At 36.7% G+C, this 21,880-nt stretch overlaps 2 protein-coding genes across 6 annotated transcripts; one reads left to right on the top strand and one right to left on the bottom strand.

The window, feature by feature from the left end:
• The first annotated feature begins 219 nt into the window (after nucleotides 1–219).
• On the top strand, nucleotides 220–2,366 carry apoa1a (apolipoprotein A-Ia). The gene is made up of 3 exons (XM_059550428.1): nucleotides 220–378; nucleotides 578–722; nucleotides 1,637–2,366. The coding sequence occupies exons 1-3, from the start codon at nucleotides 336–338 to the stop codon at nucleotides 2,235–2,237; spliced, it is 789 nt and encodes a 262-aa protein (XP_059406411.1). The 5' UTR covers nucleotides 220–335; the 3' UTR covers nucleotides 2,238–2,366.
• Nucleotides 1,988–20,835, bottom strand: LOC132141148 (RING finger protein 214-like). 5 transcript variants are annotated; one of them, XM_059550427.1, is made up of 15 exons: nucleotides 20,401–20,835; nucleotides 20,137–20,302; nucleotides 19,974–20,033; nucleotides 7,172–7,312; nucleotides 6,818–6,951; nucleotides 6,242–6,310; nucleotides 6,051–6,147; nucleotides 5,851–5,939; nucleotides 5,659–5,746; nucleotides 5,478–5,573; nucleotides 4,185–4,747; nucleotides 3,920–4,037; nucleotides 3,665–3,814; nucleotides 3,097–3,189; nucleotides 1,988–3,006 (listed from the first exon to the last, which is right to left on the bottom strand). In XM_059550427.1, exons 1-15 carry the CDS (start codon nucleotides 20,454–20,456, stop codon nucleotides 2,944–2,946), a joined length of 1,983 nt encoding a protein of 660 aa, XP_059406410.1. In that variant the 5' UTR covers nucleotides 20,457–20,835; the 3' UTR covers nucleotides 1,988–2,943. The 5 variants fall into 5 exon arrangements, with proteins under 5 accessions (XP_059406410.1, XP_059406405.1, XP_059406406.1 ...); XM_059550422.1 differs by lacking the exons at nucleotides 1,988–3,006; nucleotides 3,097–3,189; nucleotides 3,665–3,814; ... (7 more) ...; nucleotides 6,818–6,951; nucleotides 7,172–7,312 and adding exons at nucleotides 8,837–9,908; nucleotides 13,852–13,974; nucleotides 14,296–14,361; ... (4 more) ...; nucleotides 17,821–17,983; nucleotides 18,286–18,385 and having other exon boundaries at nucleotides 20,401–20,825; XM_059550423.1 differs by lacking the exons at nucleotides 1,988–3,006; nucleotides 3,097–3,189; nucleotides 3,665–3,814; ... (8 more) ...; nucleotides 7,172–7,312; nucleotides 20,401–20,835 and adding exons at nucleotides 8,837–9,908; nucleotides 13,852–13,974; nucleotides 14,296–14,361; ... (5 more) ...; nucleotides 18,286–18,385; nucleotides 19,513–19,558 and having other exon boundaries at nucleotides 20,137–20,217.
• Between the last annotated feature and the right edge of the window lie 1,045 nt (nucleotides 20,836–21,880).

Genomic DNA, 21,880 nt, shown 5'->3' with positions numbered 1-21,880 from the left:
GGCAAAAATAATGTCACTGAATGTTTACAAATAATTCCACTTTGTGAGACTGACAGAGAATGTGCATTGATGTATCTGCAAATATCTAAAAGGCATCACTTATCTCTTTACCTTTGAACCTCTGATGTGTAAGAGGACAGGGTTCCAACTCCACATGCACTGTTTCTGCCCTATATAAGACCTTTGCCTCTGCTGTCTGTCCTCGCACATTCAGAGCAACACCACTCAGGTAAGAGCTGAAACCAGCAGGAGAGGAGGAATGGGTCAAGGGAATATCAGAGTAAATCTTGGTTGAACAGCATTATAATAAATGCTTTCTGTTTCAGAGCTTAACCATGAAATTCGTGGCTCTTGCACTGACAATCCTCTTGGCTGTGGGTAAGTAATGTAATGATTTTTCTTTAGCATTTTAAATTTACTTCATGCTTTACTAATTAATTTAATGTCAGCTGAATAAATTATTTTGTTACTGCTTTGTTTTTTAATGGTGACTTTTTGCCCACCTGTTTCTTGACATAGTTTAAAGTCTTCGCTGTCCTCCCTTTTGGTGTCTGAATCTTTTCTCGTGTCTTCTCAGGTTCCCAGGCCCATTTCCTGCAGGCTGATGCTCCTTCTCAGCTGGAGCACTACAAGGCAGCAGCCTTGGTGTACCTGACCCAGGTCAAGGAGCAGACTCAGAAGGCCCTCGACAATTTGGACGGAACCGACTTTGAGCAATACAAGTAAGAGCCATATCTCATCATGATGACCTCTACATTGTCATGTCTCTCACTATATTCTCCTTTGAGTCTTAATCTGCTGTTTGTGGTTTTACTGGTTTTTCCCCCTTCACAGTTCAGTCATTCTCAAAATAAGAGTATCATGTCACCCTTCAGTATCTCATCATTTCAAGTCAAGTCTCAGATATTTATATAATACAGATTGCTTCAAAGTAGCTTCACATTTAAAAATGAAATAGTTAATGTTATAAATGAATCATAAACTAATATAATGTCAGCTGAAGCGACAAAGTGACGTGATATACAGCCAAGTATGGTGACCCACACTCAGAATTCGTCAACAGTGCACATACACACAGCAGTGAACACACACACCGTGAACATACACCTAGAGCAGTGCGAGATCTACAGAAGAAAATGGTGTCATTATTTAGCTCAATTTAGTTCAGTGTTGTTTAAATTTCATTCGATAACTGTCAATGCTGCAAATTATACAAAATCTTAAACTAGTTTAATTCAGCTATAAGCAGCTCCACAGAAAGCAATATCATTATTCAGCTCAAGTCAGTGCAGCCAACGTTGATTTAATTCAGATTTATAACAGTCAATGTTGTAAAGTTGGTGTCATTAACCAGCTCAATTCATTTAAAATTTTATCATCATCCTATATTAGCAGTGCAGTTAAATCACTGATATTACTGTATTAATATTAATTAAGCTCCTGAGCAAGCAAAAGGCAACAGCAAGGAACCAAATCTCTAGTGGAGGGAGGGGGGAAAAAACCTTGGGAGAAACGGGACTCAGTTTGGTGGCCGGATCTGGCCTGACCTTAATGAACAAGCAAAGTTTGATTTATGATTCCAGACTTTCATCTGAAATGGTTTGTGTTTCCCAAATTGATGTTCTTTTCTCTTCAGGGTGCAACTTTCAGAGAGCCTGACTAAGCTCCAAGATTATGCCCAGTCCAGCTCCCAGACTCTGACTCCCTATGCTGAGACCATCTCCAACCAGCTCCTGGAGAACACCAAGCAGCTGCGCGAGCGTGTCATGACTGATGTCGAGAACCTCCGTTCCAAGCTGGAGCCCCACCGCGCGGAGCTGTACGAGGTGCTGCAGAAGCACTTTGATGAGTACCGTGAAAAGCTGGAGCCCGTCTTCCAGGAGTACGCCAACCTGAACCGTGAAAATGCTGATCAGCTTCGTGCCAAGCTGCAGCCCCTGTTGGATGAGATGAGGCAGAAGTTTGAGACCAACGTTGAGGAGACCAAGTCTAAACTCATGCCGATGGTCGAGGCCGTACGCACTAAGCTGACCGCAAGTCTGGAGGAACTGAAGGCCATGGCCACCCCATATGCTGAGGAATACAAGGAACAGCTGATGAAGGCTGTCGAGGAGGCCAGAGAGAAGCTTGCCCCACACACCCAGGACCTCCAGACACGCATGGAGCCCTACATGGAGAATGCCAGGGCAAGGTTTGCACAGGTGTATGAAACCATCTCCAAAGCCATCCAGGCATAAAAATTTGCACACTCAGATCCTCAGACAACAGCAAAGAACAGATATTCTTGTGTTTGGTGATGGAAGGAGTATAGATGCAAGGGATGTGTTTTGAATGTTTATTATGTTCAAGTTAAATAATCTTTGATGTAATAATGCAAACAAATAAAATGCAAAAAAAAAATGTATGTCTCGATAGTTTTTATATTGAACAATATTATATTTTATTTTAAAAAGGGTAACTATCAGTGATTACAAAACATTTTAATTTAATAAAATACAGAAATAATCTAACTGCAGCACTTTCCAGTTAAGTACAGTTTTGTATCACTTGGAAAAGTTCTGAAAGAAACATTTGATTTTGTTTTGATGTTTGTATGTATGGTATATGACCTTATGTATAAAAGCATACATACTGAGGATTATACTTCAGGGTTTGTTTGAAAATCTTTGGATTAACACTGAATACTGAAAAAAATACTATTCATTTTGTGAGGATTTCCATTGATCTGCAAAGTAGCATAAATTTGTATAAAAACATACTGTCCTTATTATAATAATTAACAGACCAGTAATGGAACACTGTTTTTATATTAACCAGAATTACCATAGAATTACAAAAACTTAATTCACAAGTGTCTTGATAACTATTTATATGATCATTCCACTTATTATTTTGCAGGTATAGTCTCAGCTATGAGTGTGTGTTTTCTCTTGAAGTCAGACCTCACTTGGATGGGCAGAAAGGACAGGAGTTATTCTTGCTGGTCAAGAGCCAAACACTAACACACTAAAGAAAAGGAGAGAAAAAACTGTTATTAGAACACAAACAAGGCAAATAATGCTTCTTAAATGTATTTTATGAAGGTTACACACTCACTTTTTTGTGCATGGTATGGGAGCACTTGATGTTGTACTGGCTTCCTGCATCCACAGGATTCTGACACATCAAACAAAACTTCCGGATAGAGGACTGACAGAGACAGAGAAAAGGGGGTATATTTATATGGTTCAAAAAACAAATGACCAAAGTATTCAAAGGTACTCTAATACATCCAAAAAAATCTGAATACTGGTTTTCCTGACTGGATTCTGGATATACCGCAGGAAATAATATGCAGTATTATAGTATTACCCTACTGTAAAATATAGTAGGGTTTAGTAACTAGATTATAAATCAGTTATAATTTCTGTTAATGTGTGTTAATTTTGTTACAATATTCCCAAAAGATTTAATATCCTGTAATACGTAACACCTTTTGTCTTATTTAAGCTAATAGCATACATCCTGAATGGCATATTAGTTTTACCTTTAATACATTTCTCCTTACCAAGAGAACAACATCAAAATAAAAATAAAAGTAGCACAGCTTACCCTACACTCTCCTTTAGTTCAGAGGATTTTGTTTAATGTGATTCAAGAATAGGGGTTTCAAGTTGAATTCTACCTGCGGAGGTCTTGTGTGGAAGACCTGAGCAACTGGGGGTTGGAAATGAGGCCTCATGGGATGCGACGGCTGGGCTACGGGACGCTGAATCGGCCCAAATGAAGCAGGAAAGGCTCTTGCTCCAGATGGAGGTGCTATAGGCCCTGGAGGCTATAACAGCGATAAAGTTCAAAATGATACGGGCAATACACAGAACGAAACGAACAATAAAAACACATTATGTACGAGTGAAATAAGAACTTTTTTATTACACACCGGTCTTTGGTTCTGCGCAAGTCTCAGTGCAACCTGCTGAGTAAGATCATCAATTGACATGCCAGCCATAGTACCACGCTCATTCTTGATCAGCTGTAGAACACGTGTCAACTGATCTCTAATGCAGGCAAAACAGAGATCAGTTACAAAAAGCAATCAACAAACTGTGTCAAAGGAAGACAAAAAAAATCTAATAAAATTACACTGGCTCCTAAAAATGTACTTGGAAGGAAACAATATTATCAAAAAACTGTGATTTCAGTACCTTGTACATTGTGGGAAATGTGAGCCCAGTCTCTCCAGCAGCTTGTCCAGTTTTCCTGCTGGCGCGGGATTGGAGGGAAGGGGTTGGGGGGAGGAGTTACGAGCAGACGTGGATGACATGAATGTCTTGGGAAGGTGCACTGCAGCTTGGGGTTGAAAACCGGCTCCGTGATTATTTGGCAATAAAACAAAGGCGCCTGCTGAAGCAGCTGGAACACCTACATGTGTCTGTGATAGGATTTGTGGGGCTGGTGTGACAGGCGCATGGGATGAGGTTTGAGGCAGGGAGATTTTTTGCATGGCTATTTGAGGGGCAGGTGCATGAGCTGTCATGGGGACATAAATGTTTGGAATGTGTGCAGATTGTGGACCTATCGTGACGGGTAGGTATGGTGTGTTTAGAGGAGATGGGGCAGAAAGTGGTGGTGTGGCCCTTTGGGGTGGTGTGATTGAGGAGGGGAGTTGTGAGTGAACTATAGGAGGAGAAGTTGTGGTAGTCGGCAGACCACTGTTGAACACAGGATTGGATGCAGGATTCTGAAGTGGACTCGTTATCATCTCCAACTTTGGAAAGACAAAAATAAATGGTACACACACAGAAAATATACATTACTTTTACAATTACTTCAAAACTAAAACTATGCAAAAATAATGATACATTTTTATTTATTTAAATACAGTCACGTTAAATTCACAAAACATAAATATCATGTTTTGAACTGGAAAACCAGCTACATTAAAATGTCTAGTTCATCAACTCTCTACCAGATTATCAGTTCAACAACAGCATGTCATATGCCATCATATGGTGGGTGCAGTGAGAATTGTTTTGAAAGAAATGAATACTTATATTCAGCAAGCAAACATTAATTTGATCAAAAGTGACATTAAGAACATTTACAATGTTGCAAAAGATTTCTATTTTAAATCATTGCTGTTCTTTTGAACTTACCATTAATCAAGGAATGGTAACATGGTTTCCTCAAAACCTTTTTTTTTTTTTTTACATTGATAAGAAATTATCCTTGAGTACCAAGTTGACACTGAAGACTGGAGTTATAGCTGCTACAAAATTCAGCTGTGCCATCACAGGAAAAAAAAGTATTTTGAAATATTATTTTCACTTATAATAATATTTTACAATATTATTGTTTTTACTGAATTTTAGATCAAATAAATGCCGCCTTGGTGAACATAAAACACCTCCAAAAACAAAAATAAATAAAATAAACTTGTGAAATGCAATGTACCTCCAACTCTAGGCCATACAGTATATGAATAAAAGGACACTTACTATAGGCACTGGTGGAAGATAAGGGAGCGCGACTGAAGGCAAACTGTCCAGCTGTTCACCTCTCTCCAGGAGTTGATGGTTTTCATTAAACTTATTCTGTGAATGAAAAACAGAAGGACAGAGTGAGAGAAGCTGCTAACTCCCTTCACCTATGATCCACCAATATTAGCTTCTCCCTCACCTTTACTCCCACCAGATTGCCGTGGATGATCGCTACATTCTGCTCCCACTTCTGCTGCTGGAGCAGGTGGTTCTGGGATGGATTTAATCTGTCCAGTAAAAGCACAAATCCAGAATGAATCATATTACCTTTACACATACAAACATAATAAACATGCATACCACTCTACACACATTAATTTACACACAATACCTGAGAAAAATCAGATATTTTTCAGCGTCTGCAATCCAGTCCTCCACTTGAGAAAGTGCAAGCTCTTTCTGCATCACTAACGCAGCTATCTGCCCACACAGACACGGACAAAAGTACACAGTCAGACAGTAATATCCATGATTCACTACACTGTCTGTGAGATTTCTAGAAGATGTTTGCTGTGAAGGTGCAGCATTTACCTCATCTTGAAGAATGGTCTGATTGTCCTGCTCTGCCTGTCCGCAGAGTGTCTCCATTTCCAGTCTCAGGTCCGCTATTTCCTGCTCCCAGGACAGCCTGTCACATACACAAGCACACACACACACAAAAAACAGATAAACACAGATATAGAGACATTGTAGGCATTTCTTCTATGTTTTACATTTTTTACTTCTCTTGACTCTGTTCTTCAATCAGCATCTTGAGCTTCTTTTCTGTGTCCTCCAGCTCCTGAACCAGTCTAAAACAGACACAACTCTTATTTAAATTTAATGACTCATCCAATATTATATGCTTTTAATAAGGATGCATAAAATTGATTAATAGTGACCAAAAGATATTTCCAATTTATCAGTTATTTAAAAAAAATGCTGCTTTAAAAAAAAAAAAAAAAAAAAGTTTATATTCATCAGAGTCATGAAATAAATGTATCGGTTTCCTCAAAAATATAAAGCAGCCCAACTGTTTTCAACATTGAAAATAATAAATGTTTCCAGAGCACCAAATCAGCAAATAAAATGATTTCAGACGTATCATGTGATGCTGAAGACTGAATAAGTAAAATTCATCTTAAAATATATTAAAATAGAAAATGGTTCAATTGTGATAATGTTACAGTTTCACAGTAGTTTTGATCAAATAAAAGCAACCTTGATGAGAATAAAAGGCTCATTTTAAAAACAAAAAACTACTTTTGATCAGTAGTGCATATTCTGTCTCAAGCACACAGGTGGATTTGAAACATTACCTTGTTTTCTCGTCTTCCATCCGTTCTTTCTCCACAGTAAGCTCTTGCCGCTTTACCATGAAGTTTTTCCATGTGGTCTTGCTACTATTCAGCTCCAATTTAACTTGCAAAGACTCAATTTTTTCAATAAAACCCTAGACAAAAAAATAAAAAAATAAAATAAAAAAGACATTTCAACAATAAAAATGAGGTAATACCAGAGGATTTTGACTAAGATGCTTCAGCACAAGTAGCATCCCCTAGTGAGTTCAAAGGAGATTAAGCACTGCTATTGAAATAACCATGTGTAAATGTCAGAACCTCTACAGATTGGATATAGTGGTAGTTTCTTTATGTAAAGATGTGATGCTGAACCTGGTACTGATGATTTCTGACATCTTTTGTCTTTTCCAGACTGTGGACATGGAGGTTGTGCTCTTCCTGATCCGCTGCGTGCTGCTTCATAAGAGTCTCATACTGCTCACTCAGCTCAATACTGCAGTCTTCTAAAGTACGCTACAGAGAAACAAAGATATGCATTAGGGTCTGAAAGTCTGAGAATATTCAGAACAGAAGATTATTATTCCAGGAAATAAAAGAGAATACAGAGAAAGAAAACAGCAAAAATAATTATTTTACTTTGAACCCAGTTACACACAAATTCACATTTCCAAAAACTTCTGTGAAACATTTATAAACTCCACAAATAGTTAAACAAAAAAGCGCAGGGTTCCAAGGCAGGTTTTTTTTTTTTCTTTCCAAATTCAAATTTAGAAAACAAGTTGGACATTTTTGCTACAAACCTTGCAAAAGAACAATACCAAGGTTGTTCTGTCCAGCAGTACAAGGCTGAAGTCTCTCTCACGCGCACACACACACACACGCACTCACACACACACACACACACACAAATACTGGTTACACTGTCATGCAAACCCATAACAAATTTAAAGCAAAACAGGTTTTGGCCCATTTCTGAACATTTCAAGGACCACTTCAAATGTCCTTACAAGTAACCCGTTCATCATGTTTCACTATATTTGTGAGGATATTTTCAAATGTGTTCTTCACTAGCATAGCTTGTACACACACACACACACACTTCCCTGTTGTATTTTGACCAACTTTACGATCATAACCTGTGGGGGGGGGGGGGGGGGCACTCTTTCTAAAGGTTTTAGAGGTCTGAAAAAATATGGAAAACCATTGCCTATGCATGACTTCAAGTTTCTGAACTGAGGAGGTAATGACTTGACCATGCTTAATGGGAACCTCCAAAAAAATATTTGTGAACATAACTGATAGGGACCTTATTTGTATATTATTTGCATAATACACACTTTCCTAATTGATTTGTGGGGACCTTGCAACAACATGTCTATTAGTAATGACAAAAGCATTTATAACAAGTAAATAAGATTGCATTTGTCCATTTGCACTTCTACAATTAAGTAAAATGAAAAGATACAGTAGAAAATAAGCTTACATTTTAAAATTTAGCTAAGATTAAGTGTTCCTAAGTAGTGGTTGAGATGGAATGAGTCCTGCAATTGGTGATAGTGATGCATAGATTCACTCTTGCATAGAACACCTAGTGTTCTGTATATAGTCATCGTCACACATGCAGAATTGTTGGTTTGATTGATTGATGATCCTAGGTTTCACATGAAAAGCAGTGTGAGTGAAGTGTACAGATAAAGAAGTGAAAAACTTCTCTATTCACATATTAAGGCTTGAAATTGTAATGAACTACTGGCTGGATATTTTCCAACCCACGTTAAAACTACAAGTGAAACCTTTATACATTTCCTCTTCAAACGATTTTCTTTAATTGTAATTATTTAAGTGTATGTCCACAGCCAACCATCAGCTACTAGTTCCCCTGATAATTCTTTAGGCCCATTCACACCAAGAATGGTAACTATAAAGAAAACTCTATCAGCATCCAAACCAGTGAACAATATTGTCTGTTAATTCTAACTCTCGTCTGTCACTTTAAATTCTCGAGCTTGTTACAGCAGGATTGATTCGGATTGTGTGTTCCACTGGAAAAAAAGGGATCCCAAAGATATTGTCTCTCTGTGCCTTGATTGTTTTAGCAGTGGTATGGACTGTATCATTCTTTAATATTCAGAACGATACTATAACTATATCTTTATTGTTAACGTCCTTGTGAACAGGGCTTTACCATGATAATAAATCTATTAATAACTACTAAATGAACCTCAAGACATCAAATCATTTAATTTGCTGAATGTAACTTTTAATGAGTTCAACTTTACAAACGTTTACAAAGTCAAATAAACCCTGCAAATAAATTATATTAATATTAAAATGTATAAAAAAAAAAATACTGAGACAGAGAACGTAAACAAAAAAAAAAGATCAAAACTGTAAAATTGTTTAACAAGTTTTACTATTGCATTCCAGCTTGTGGCCTTCATCTGACATCTTAAATCATACAGCAGTCTTGTTTAATATGTCACCCATGTCCTCTGCTGGACACTCCCATTGCTTCTTTTTAACCTGTGACAAATATCATTTTAGGTGTCCCACTGACCAATATGTGTGGAAGTAAATTATTGTTGAATAAATAAATTCTTATTTTAAAATAATAAATAAATAATAATAATAAAAAAGTATGTTTTGCTTCACACTTTAATTGAAATGTTATTTGCAGTATAGGTTTCTGACGAAAGCTACAAGCTAAAAAGCACTGGTCTAACATAAAAGCTGTTTAATATCCTACAAGTTATGCTGGAGTTTTGACCTCTTTGGATACAGTGTAGGTATTTCTGGAACAACTTCACCTACCTCAAAATTCAATGGAAGAGAGAAAAAAGGCTATTGTTTAAAATTGGCATACCAGAGAGTTGGTAATCTTCATATTATTTGCACTGGAAACTCTTTTTATAGGCTGTAATACGGTTATATATGAAGAATTTCACGTTCTTCCAGTCCCGGTTCTTTAGAGCTTCTGGTTCAGCCTTTAAACACTTCTCACAGTCAGTCTTTCCTGGTACAGTAAAAGATGTGATGAATCGCATCATGTGCCTTTCCACCGCCTGCACCTCTGTCTGCTGCCAGGGATTTTTCTTATGGGTAGTTTGACCTTAAAGTGGTAAAAAAAAAAAATCATTATAAGATAAATAAGGGCGTGTACTGAAATTCTGATCCAAAGTTATGAATCTTATATCAATATATATATATATATATATATATATATATATATATATATATATATATATATATATATATACAATTTTGTGTTGTGGCGGGTAAACTCGCTTCACCTACCGGCCACTGTGGTGGGTAAATAAAAATAGCATACTGTTTCACCCAGCCGGTGGACAAAAAAAAAAGTTAATTTCCATCTGGAGCAGCTCCGTGGAGAAAGGCGGTGTAAACCGAGCTTGAAACTGCGGCCTTGTTCCCAGTACAGTGTTTGAAACTGAAGTTAGTGCCGCTGGCGGAGTGATATATTTGTTGGTTATTTACAGTACGTTTTATAGCATGCGCTCATGACACGCGCGTAATTTGCAGGGGGGTTACGGGGGTCATGACCCCCCCCCCCCCCCCCAAAATCAGATGCAGCTAACATAACCCCCCCCCCAATATCATCACATCATTCAGATTAAAATAAATATGAAATATTCAGAATGAATACTTTTGTTCGTTTTCTTTATCAATTTCATTTGCCAGCAAGAAAGATAGTATCATATTTTAAATAATCTGTAATGTACCCCCCGGCCACCGCACCGATTACTTGGTGTTACCCAACCAGCATTCTCTACCAAGTTTGTTCACTATTTTGCACAGTCGCTGGGATGAATGGTTGTAGAAAGCTGACGGAAAGATGAAAAGGACACTGAAAGGCAGCCAGATAACGATTTTTCATTGTTTGTTGACACCAGCCAAAAAAAAAAAATCCTGACCAAGCGGAGGTACCTGTTAAGTTAGCTCATCGTTTCTTAAAGTGTGAGGAATAGAGACATGACAAACAGGTTTTGTGCCCATCTTTGTAATTCCTTTATTTATTGACCATACACTCAAAAGAAAACAAAGACAAATTTAAATGTAAGCCTTACTTAACCTTTTCACAGTAAGTTTAAAAGTTTTTCAAGGCGACCGTTATCGATCGTAGTATCACTATGGTTCCCATGGAGACGTGTCATTCATTGCTTGTCACATCGCAGCCACAATGGCGCTGAATGACTGTTGATCTGCTTTTATTTCCTTTTTTATTAAAAATTTCACTAATTTGTTAGCTATAGCAGGATATATCTGATATTCCGATTGTGAAATATGTGCAAGTGGATGTGTTTTGTTGTTCAAACACCTTTATAACGATTGCGTTAGTTGAGCTGTATGCGCAACGTATCTATCTTATTAAAATACCTAAAAAAAAAAACGTACATTATTAGGAATTTACCACCTCCGGCTCAATTTGAGATTTTTATTTGTTTTTTTTTTCTTTTTGCATGGAGTTTGCAAAGTGACAAAATGAATCAAAGCAAAACTAACGTTAGTCCATATTTTCTCAGTTTCTGAATTTGATGTTATCAGAGGCTAAATGCAAACACAATTTTTTTTAATCTACTTTTGAGTCTTATTTCATGCAAAGTGATAATATAATTCCACTTTAATTTTCTCTATTTGAAAGTATTTAATGCTGTTATTTGATGTTCAGTTTTTAAAATGTGATGTTGATAAAAACACATTTTAACAGTTAAACTTTAAGCCTAGTTTATTAACATTTTGTTGGGGTGATTGGGGACAGGTGGGGCTCGGAACCCTTTTCCTACCTCCGAAGTGGGGAATGGCAGAAAAAGTTTGAGAAACACTAAGTTAGCTGATGATTTGTTTTGTTGACTGGAGTTGGCTGGCTAGATGTTCGTTTGCCAGTGTCCTATGAGGTAAAGCCAGAGGGTGCCAGGGACTGTGTAGAACCAATGTCACTGAATTGTAACTTAAAGGGTCATGAAACCCTAGACTACTTATTCTAAGATTTTAGCAGAGGTGTTTGTGTTGCACATCATAGAAGACAATGTTAGCATCCGCTAATTTTAACTGTTGGAGAAAATTGGTTAATTTTAAGCTTTTTTGCTCCATTTTAATCTTCCGGATTTAGAATCTACATTGTGTTGATGTCACGATTTTTGACGTGGCAATGGACTATAGTCATGAGATTGCGTGTTTATCCTATGAGAAGACGCTTCGCTTAATTATTCACAACAGCATGTGTTCATTTGCTATGAAAGACTCATCAGACTGTGAAATGGCATTGCACACATTAACAGAGAAACATTCATGGATTGCAGAAGAGTGTTTGTTTTTTCTTTGTAATAAGAGTTCGTCACAAACGCGATTCATTCACTTGGTGAGTGTAACCGTTTTTATAGCTCTGTGACAACCTGTCAGAAGGCTTATATAAACGCCACAGAATAATATATATGTCTCATTTGTGAGTCGCTTTGAATAAAAGTGTCTGCTAAATGACTGAATGTGTAATATGTTTTCGATGCAGAGTGCAAATGGCTGTGCATTTATTTGTGCTTTTAGCTCGATGGGAACGAAATGAAACTTTCTGAACGCAAAGCTTTGTGTGCTGTCTGTCTCCCCTCTTTCTTCCCCCTCCCCCGGTCCGCTGCACACCACGCCAGAGAATGTCTGACCACGCCCACTTTTTTAGCATTTTTTAAAACCGTGGTGAGAACTAACCTGTGCTGAAATGGGGGGGTTTCATGACCCTTTAAGTTGCTGTTTGCTCCAATACAGTCACCCGTTTTGGGGGGGGATTGCATTATTAAATTATGCAAATTAGCATGTTATATTTTACACAAGAAAATCATTCAACAAATAAATTAATTAATATGCCGCGAGTTTAACCCCCCCAATGGTAGACTCAAAGTTACGCCCTTGGCTCATGATACACAAGATCGCGTGAAGAGTTGAATTTGTTATCGCGCACAAGTTTCCACATTTATTTCAGTGATACAGTGTTGAACAAGGGACTTTTCCCCACGTGTTCCCTCAACCACAAAAAAAAAAAAACAGTTACACAGACGAATACTGGTGAATCCTTTCCTTTGGAATTAAATACAACATTATTAATGCGTACGAAAACAGTGCAGTATCATCCGGTTGGGCTACGGAGTTGAGAGAATGAGCTACTTCAGCAAGATTTGGCTGTTTCAAAACCTAGTAAGCTGCCTAGATAGGCAGCATTTTTGAGCATCACATGCAGTTACACATTGTTGGTTAAAAACAAGAAAGTGGCTGGTAAAAACATTGAGTGGCTGGTAGATTTTGAAATCCACCAGCCACAGTGGCCGGTGGACAAAAAAGTTAATTTCCATCCCTGAATATATATATAGAGAGAGATATATATATAGATATATATATGATCAGCATATTATTTTAAATGACAGTAAAGTTGAGCTGCTTCTACAGTACTAGTAATGTAAGTTTTTACTATGCATCTATTCATTGATGATTTAATTATTAAAACAGCCATATTTACTAGTCCCATTTAAATTACTTAACAGATTTTAGGAAAAACGAAGTAACCTTGACAACTACAGATGGGTTTCTGAGCATTGTAATCTTGATTAAAATCATTTAGTGATTTAGGGATGTACATATTGACTCTTTGCATATTTCAATGCCCATTTCACAAATTTGATGTGCTGTCCAAGGAGAAGTCTCTGAGCTGAGAATATGGCCCAAACCTAGAGTACTCCCCCATATCCCAGACTGGGACAGAAATAGTCAAGAGTGAGGACTTGGGGTGGTCGAGGGATACTGGAAAACTGCTGTAGGGACAGAGGCGAGCTGGCTATATATAATAGGTCTCCTCTCATGCTAATTGGGTAGATTATCAGAATGTGCTCCTCTAGATGGATGGAAATTGGGAAAATTCTTGGAATGGGCTATTCCTGCTACTGCCAAATTTGTCCCTTTCTAGTTTAATTTGTAGATTGACAGTGCATCTTCAAAAAAGCAGCAGACATAAACATTACTGACATGAAAAAAAAAATGTGTAGAAAGTTCACCTTGGAAACGAGGCCTCACAGCACTGGCTCCTAAAGATGGTGATGGTATTTTTTGTCTTTTGGGTGGTGGTGGTGGCATGTCATTCCTCTCGGCAGGAGGAAGTGCCTTCTCTGCTATTGGTTCTATGCAAAATTATAAAAAATATCATCAATTCAATATTTTCAGAAAGATATACTTTACATGTACTATACAAGGCAGAAAATGCAATATACCATTAAGTGTGCATCTGTTCATTATTGCAAGTATAACTGAACCACATAATATTCAACTAATGAATGGGGAATTTTTTTATGTTCTTTTATTTTCTATTGACTGATATTGCTCATGAATCTTTTGGAATGGGGAATCTCTCATGTTATTTTTATTTTCTATTGCCTGATATTGTTCATGAAATTTACTCAACTGTTTAGCCTGCTCAGGTAGTGTTTGATAGTAATACAAACCAAAAACAGTAGATGAACAGAGTCCCTCTTGTATTATCCTGTCTTCATCACTTTCCAGAACTTTTTCTGTTGAGGCCAAACAAAGTACAACTTAATGTGATTTAGCAGATAGGAATATATATAGTAAACACAGAACAAGCAAGCAAACAAAAAAAATCAACTAAAACACACCATCAGGACCTATCACAATGTCATCCAAGTTCTTGCCATGGAACTCAGCTAATCTTCCTTGCTCAAGAGCCATTAGAACTTTGCAGATCTTGGCGAGTTGCAGGGTCTTCTCAGGGAGTTCACGATTCATTTTTATATCATGTCCAAGAAAGTTTGCAAGCTGGTCCATCTCAGTTTCTGTCATGTTCAGCACTGTTGAAAGGATTGCAGCATGCTTTCGCAGTCTGGTAGATGTCAGTGATTTGGGAAACTTTGCACCACATGCCTTTGCAAAGCCACGGAGGCAGTCTGACCCTCGGAAATGTGTCATGGCCTCTGGTTTTGCAAACATGTAACAATTGTCTTTTAGTACCCCACAAGGCTCTCTCTGCTTAACAAGGAGTTCTAAGGAGCACAGCATCTTTGGAGTCAGAAGAATTGGAACTGGTTGACCACACTTTCCCATGGTGATAATCCTTGAGATGTGTCTGCAGAGTTGTTTTTCTACTTCGGACAGTGCCCAGTCCACACCCTCATGTGGATCAAAAGTGTCTCTTGAAAAAAACGCAGACAACGGCATGCTCGCCACCTCTCCCCCCCTGCGCCGGTTAAAGAGAATTATCTGGGCTAGACAAACCTTTGCCAGCTCCATCCAGGCTTTAGTAGAGGAACTTTCAGAAAGTGATTTGTACCACTCATCTTGCACTTGACTGAGATATGTGTGCATTTTTTGGACATCTTCAGAAAAGGGTATGAGAGCGGGCACATTCCACTTTGCTTCCCTAATATTCCTCAATGCTGTGTCTAAGATCATTTCGTTCCACTTTTCCTGATGGATGTCTTGAAACTCACTGGCATTCTTTACTCGTTGTTTGTTGTTTGACATTAAGCCCTGAGCTTTTAAGAATTTGCTTACTTGAAGCAGAGAATTCCCAAGCTTCTTTGCAAGTGATGGAATCATGAATTTGTCAGATTCATACCCACATGTATACTTGACAGCTTTGACAGTCTCCATGTACTTCTTTGGATTTACACAATCTTCCATTGTTTTTAAGGAGGTGACTCTTCTAGCATTGTGAACTAACCTTCCCAATTCTCGCATCTTCTCTCGCACACACTGTTTATTCTTGGCTGATAGCCCACCTGTGTTTAACAAATGCTGACCAACATCAATAATTAGTTTGTCTTTTTTTATTATATCTGTGGTTGGGTCAAGATTCATGACACTAATTACTTCCCATAGTTGTTTAGTCATGTTTGAAGGCACAGGCCCTGTGTATATACACATCGACTGAACACGTTTTTTTCCTGGTTTGAGGGGGACCGATTGAGGTTGAAGCATACAAGTGCGCATATGTCGCCACAGGACCTTTCTTGCAAAAAGTCCTTGACAGTATGCACAATGCATGAAATCTTTTCCCTGTGCTTCTTTGGAGGGTCGTTTACATGGCACTAGCTCCCCCTTTCCTGATTCCATTACAGCAGCATTGTGAACATAGTTTCCTCTTTTGCGAATATAATCTAGCTGTTTTCTTCTCTCCTTGGAACTCTTTGGAAAGCTTAGCGCTTTAGCCACATCAGATTCATTTGCATGTGAACCTTCAAGATGCCTTGCCACCTTGGCATAAGGCTTACAGCAATACAGGCAGTAATGTCTCTTGTTGTACACTCTACTAACACCTCTTTTTTGGAACGCACTAACAACTACGCCTTCTATTGCTTTTTGACTTGAACCTGGTTCTTCTGTTCCAGATGCTTTTTTCTGTTGCTGATGCGTTTTTTCTGTTGTTGCTGTGTCACAGTCAAGGGAGCTCAGTGAGCCTGAATCATCAACATCCAGTTGATCATAAAGAAGCTGAAGTTTTGTCTGGTTTGGTATAGGATTAGCATCACTGTCAAAGTCACTTTCAGAAGTGGTATCTGTAAAGTAATAATCTGAACTCTCTGGTGTAGAATCAAAGAGTTCATCGGAATCTTCAAGATCTTTGTCTTTCATCTAAAAGGATGATTAGATATGTCACAGTTAATTAATTGATCAGTAATTTAACAGACATCAATTGGTAACTGCTGTGATAATTAATTGTTTGGGAACATTAATTAAAAAACAAATAAAATAAAGGCGATTCAAAATTCTTGAAATGTTTTGATCTATTGTAGTCCAAATGATTTATCACCTAAGAATATATTAATATTTTATAGTAGAATACATAATAATAATTACATTATATAATATTAGATAATACATCATTTAGTAATTTATGATGAGAATCAATTTGAAATTTCAGCTCTAAGCAAAAACACTGTTCAATACAAAATGTCAACTTACTCTTATACTTTTAGTCCGTCTCAGTCTTGGTACAAAAATCTCGTTTTCATTTCGGAGCGGTGTCACAATCTGAAAACAAAAAGCAAACGTATAAACAACCCTTTACATTATTATAGTATTTGACATTTAAAAATATACATTACAAGGTTAAATATGCTTAAAACACCACTTAAACATGACAATGAGAGAGAGTGAACTTCTGAATCTTTAGTGATAAATGTGAACATACTTGAGGAGAGTTATTTTGACCAGGAGCATCATTCATCGGAGTTTCTGACCTGGGGGAAGGATCAGAGTCATATTCTGCCTTGGTATTAGCAGCAATGCTGGTCGTCTGTAAAAGAAAATAGGAAAACACAGGAGATAAATATGATGTACAGTAGATGCTGAATGACGTCTGAATAAAATCAACTTAATCTTAGAACATTTGTTCCTGTCCAGTTGATCTCTGTCTGTACTCACACATGTTGAATAAAACAGGCTTCACAAGGACCTTTCACACACAAAGATATAGTTCCTTGTGGCGACCAGTTTCGTCAAACTCAAAACACAAGTTTGTACTCAATGACTAAAAAGTGTGCTGTGGGGAAGTCATGAGTATCCATTATAAAAGAAACAATTAACCAAGAAAAAAAAACCTGTGAAGGATAAAACTGGCCCTAAATATAAGACTACCACTAAATTGTTGCAACAATACAAGCTATTCTGAACACAGTGTGTGCTGTGCAACATACTTGTGTTCTCCATGGGTAGTCTACTCCTCCATAATCATATGTAATTTCTTCTCCTTCTTTAATGTCATTCAGGGCAAACAAACAAAGGTGTATCTTTCCATTCACATAAATTTTCCTCATCTCACAGTTTGGATGTTTTTGGTCGTCATTAACTATTCGCCCAAACGATCCATCTTCTCTAGAGGCATCAATACTTAAAAATATTAAAACAAGAAAAGGATAAATACATGTATTATAATACATCATCACATGTCAGTGTCTCATTTACTATAATACAGCATAAAAATATAGCTTTGGTGCAACTTGACTTCTTACCACCATGTTTTCCCTCTCCACTTAAACTCAAACATAAATGCAGCACTGGATGTGTGGTAACGTTTTCTTCTGTCCTGCAACTCTCCATCATTTATTATATCTCCCCTATATTCAACAACAAATTCACCTTTGCAAATGGAATCCTTTGCAAATAGACCACGCCCTGCAAAATACATCAAAAACATATATATATATATATGTATATATATATATATATATATATATATATATATAGATATATACACACATGTGTGTGTGTGTAAAACCTATATATTTAATTAACTAGTCTATGAAAATAAATTCTACAAAATAAAATAAAAAAGCATCTTGGAGAAAGTATACCAATTACACACACTAAAAACCATCAACAGTTGGTGGCTGATTTAAAAAATGTTGCAACCAGGTGCCTATTTAATGCACATATGACAGTAATTAACCAATAAATCACACCAGACACCACCTTACCTTTCATTGCATTGATATACTTCACCTCTAATTTGAATGTTTTTTCAGTCTTTGAAACAATATGATGCATGGCATCCTTAAGGGAGCTGATTTGTGATGACTGAAAGAAAATAAAAGTGTGAAACTGTGAAATACTGTGAAAATAGGGGGACATGAAGAATAAAACTAGAATGTTCAATAAGCAGATAAGAATGCTGTTGTAATTTAACACTGTCCTGTATTATAGTTATGTAACATTCATTACAATGTTATCATAATGTATTTATGAAACAAGGAATCAGAACTAAGGTTCAGTTAAATATCTGACACAATGCTAGCCTTGAAGGCATCAACACAACTCATTATTTTCATATAATCCCAGGTAGCCGTGGGCAATTATTTCTCTAATGACTTGAACCTTATCCCAACTAATCTATTCTCACCACACAACCCCATGTTTATTTGAACTACTGTCATAACATTTAATCATTCATAATTTTAAAACTTTAAAGGGGTCATATGACATTGCTAAAAAGAACATTATGTTGTGTATTTGGTGTAATGCATAATGTGTTTATGCATTTTGATGTTCAAAAAACACATTATCTTCCACATATTGTACATCATTGTTGCAACTCTATGCCCCACCTTTCAAACAAGGCAGTATTATGCAAATCTTCCAACACAGTGACGTAAACATGGGGGCGTGTATAAACTAGGCATTTTAGGAGGGTGTAGACAAGTCTTAAATTTCATAAAGAGTATCTCTTTGGATTTGAAACTTTAGTCTTTGCTACTTTACAGATCTTCTTTATGCACCAAGAGCATGTAACACTCAAAAGAGAATGGAAAAATTTTTAAATCGCATCATATGACCACTTTAATCATTTTTACATTCAAAGCTACTCACCAATTCATTGTAATTTTTATATTTAATGTATTATATTAAACAACATAACATTTTAAATGTTAACATTTATTTTTATAAAATAACCCACCTCTACACTCTTCCAGCACTAACTAGACAAAAAAAACTATTATTAACAGAATCAAAAAGACTAATATGAACAGAATCACTCCATTAGCATCCATTCAGTTATTTGACAAGAATCTTAAATTAAAATTATGATTCTGAGATCGCGAGTTGGAAAAACAGAAACATTTCATGTCTCACAACAGTTAATTAGTGCTAACTAGCTACCTATTTATATCTAATTAACCTCATTTGTTGGATACATATATGCTTACCTTGTGTTTCACTTTTTATCCTCTGCAAAAGTTCTTGTGGCATCTCCTGCAAATAATCTTCTTCCTTATTCTCCATATGTAGTGTCAATTTAACACTTACATTTTCATTTTTCTACTGAAATTCTTGCTAACAAGGACTAGGAAGTGGGTTGTACCCAAACATATTTGGAATATTTGTGTGTGTGAAGAAGTGAGTGCATTATGAGCCAGAATTATTTTGGGTGCAAGTGATTACCCCTTACACACACACCTATACTGATAAATGTGTAATAGACCAATGTAAAAGAAAAAAAAAACGTCAACAACTTCAGAATAGCTCTTCTATTCATTTAAATGGTTTTCCCTTATGAGGACCTGATTTTTGGTCCCCGTGATGTAACCATAAACAGATTATTTATCCCCACACTGTGATAATCAACAGAACAAGCACACACCTGCAAACACACAAAACCAAAACTTACCATGTCTGATTCCCAGTTCTCGTTTGTATTTGTAGATCTTTCCTCAGTCCAGTCCCCCCTCTAAAGTTGGAGACAACAAAGTACATAAAACTACATTTAAATTATCACTTTTGTGAAATTAGGAGTCTTGTTAAATTTTGTGTCATTAGGAGGTTCTAAAGACCTGTAAGGTTTGGCTTTGTGTTTCATTGCTGGGGATAAAACTGCTGTAATGTTGCGCTTCAGCATATTGATGTAATCCTGACGGGCCTTGGCTCTCAGAGGACCAAGGCCCGGCCGAGAGGCTCCACAGAGAACGACCCGGAGGAATCACAGCAGAAACGGGATCCCTGTCAAGAGAAAAGGGACAGTCGTGTTGCGGAGTCATTTTAATTGACGTTAGAAACCATTCAAAATTGTACCTGAAGACGTTTTGTGCTTAACTTACTGAATGAAGTCTTTATCTAAAGCAGAGCTCCACTCGGTGTGTTTTTCACTTTCCATTGACAAACTCAGCGACACAAAACTCCGGATCTGAGATACAATATTGAGATTTAAAACCTAAGCCGCAGTATTTTCATTAACGCGTCTTAATATATACCGACGATTCGCTGGTTTAAAAGCATTTTCACATTGAAATATGAGCGCCAAAAGCAGACTTAACAAAAGCGCATAGATATTAATCAAATCTTACACTAAACACCAACAGAGTTGTTTTTGATGGCCAAATGACATGCACTACACTCAGTGTATAAAGAATGTAATTTAAATAAATAAAATTAATAATTATCTTTTTTTTAAACGAAAAGAACAGACAATTGTCGCAACGTTCATGACATCATCTAAACCTGTTTTACTTCCGAGACGTCACGTGACGTCGCACGTTCTTCTTCTGGCGTTTTATGGCGGTATGTAGGTTTCACCTACAGGGCTGGAGTGTGGAACATGATTCAGTTCATTATATATTAGGCTAGTGTTTTAAGTGTAAGATTTCCTATTTCTATTCATTTTTCCAACAGTTGTGAACCATTTCCCTTTCATAAGCAGTTCTACATGACTTACTACAATTCCTGCAAATAAGAAGATTTACCAATAATTTTAAGAAATCAATTTTAGGTGAGAGGCCAAATAAGCCGTATGTTCCCATAGGATGGATTTGACTTTTCTAAATAGTTATACTTGTAGACTGCAAATCTGCATGAGTTGACTTAGATTTGTTTTGTTTTTCACACCAGCCGCTGTCAGGAAAACTGACTGAAAACTGTTTGCTCAAACGCATGTCCATGGGACTGCCAATGGGAGTGCAGATAGAGATCTGCCTGATACAGTCCCCTTACCAAAAAGAAGTATACTTCAAGTTTATTTTATTAAGTATACTTCAGTAATGTTAGAGTATATTTTTAAGTATACTTTATGTAACAAGTATACAAATATCAGTGTTCTAGTAGTATACTTGTAAGTGTACTGTTTCAATACTCCTTTGGACTAAATTGGCCCAATTTCTAGTATAAAAAAGTATACTTTTAAGTATACTTTAAGTATAACAGTAGCAAACTTTGAGTACACAACTAGTTTACCTCTATGTTTGTAGTTTGTACTGCAATTATACTAAAATGAACTTGTACTGATAGTTTACTAATAAATACTTTGTACACTTTGAAGTATAGTCTCAGTAAACTAGTTTAGTAGTTTTATACTGCAAGTATACACATAAGTTTTATTTAAGTGAACTTTACATCATACTTTAACTATACTACTATGTCCCTTTAAGTTTTAATTTGTATATATTTTGTTATATGAATATCTGAACATACAAAATATATAAAAAAAACAACAAGGTATGTGCTTGTAAACAAAATATTTTATTCTAGCTTCATGCATTATTTTTTTAAACACTTTAATGTGTGTAAGTTTCATAAAAAATAAAG

This window comes from Carassius carassius, chromosome 5 (assembly GCF_963082965.1).
Source record: "Carassius carassius chromosome 5, fCarCar2.1, whole genome shotgun sequence".
Lineage (NCBI taxonomy): Eukaryota > Metazoa > Chordata > Actinopteri > Cypriniformes > Cyprinidae > Carassius > Carassius carassius.
The sequence above is the reverse complement of the archived record's forward strand: the minus strand, read 5'-3'. Positions and strand labels throughout refer to the sequence as shown.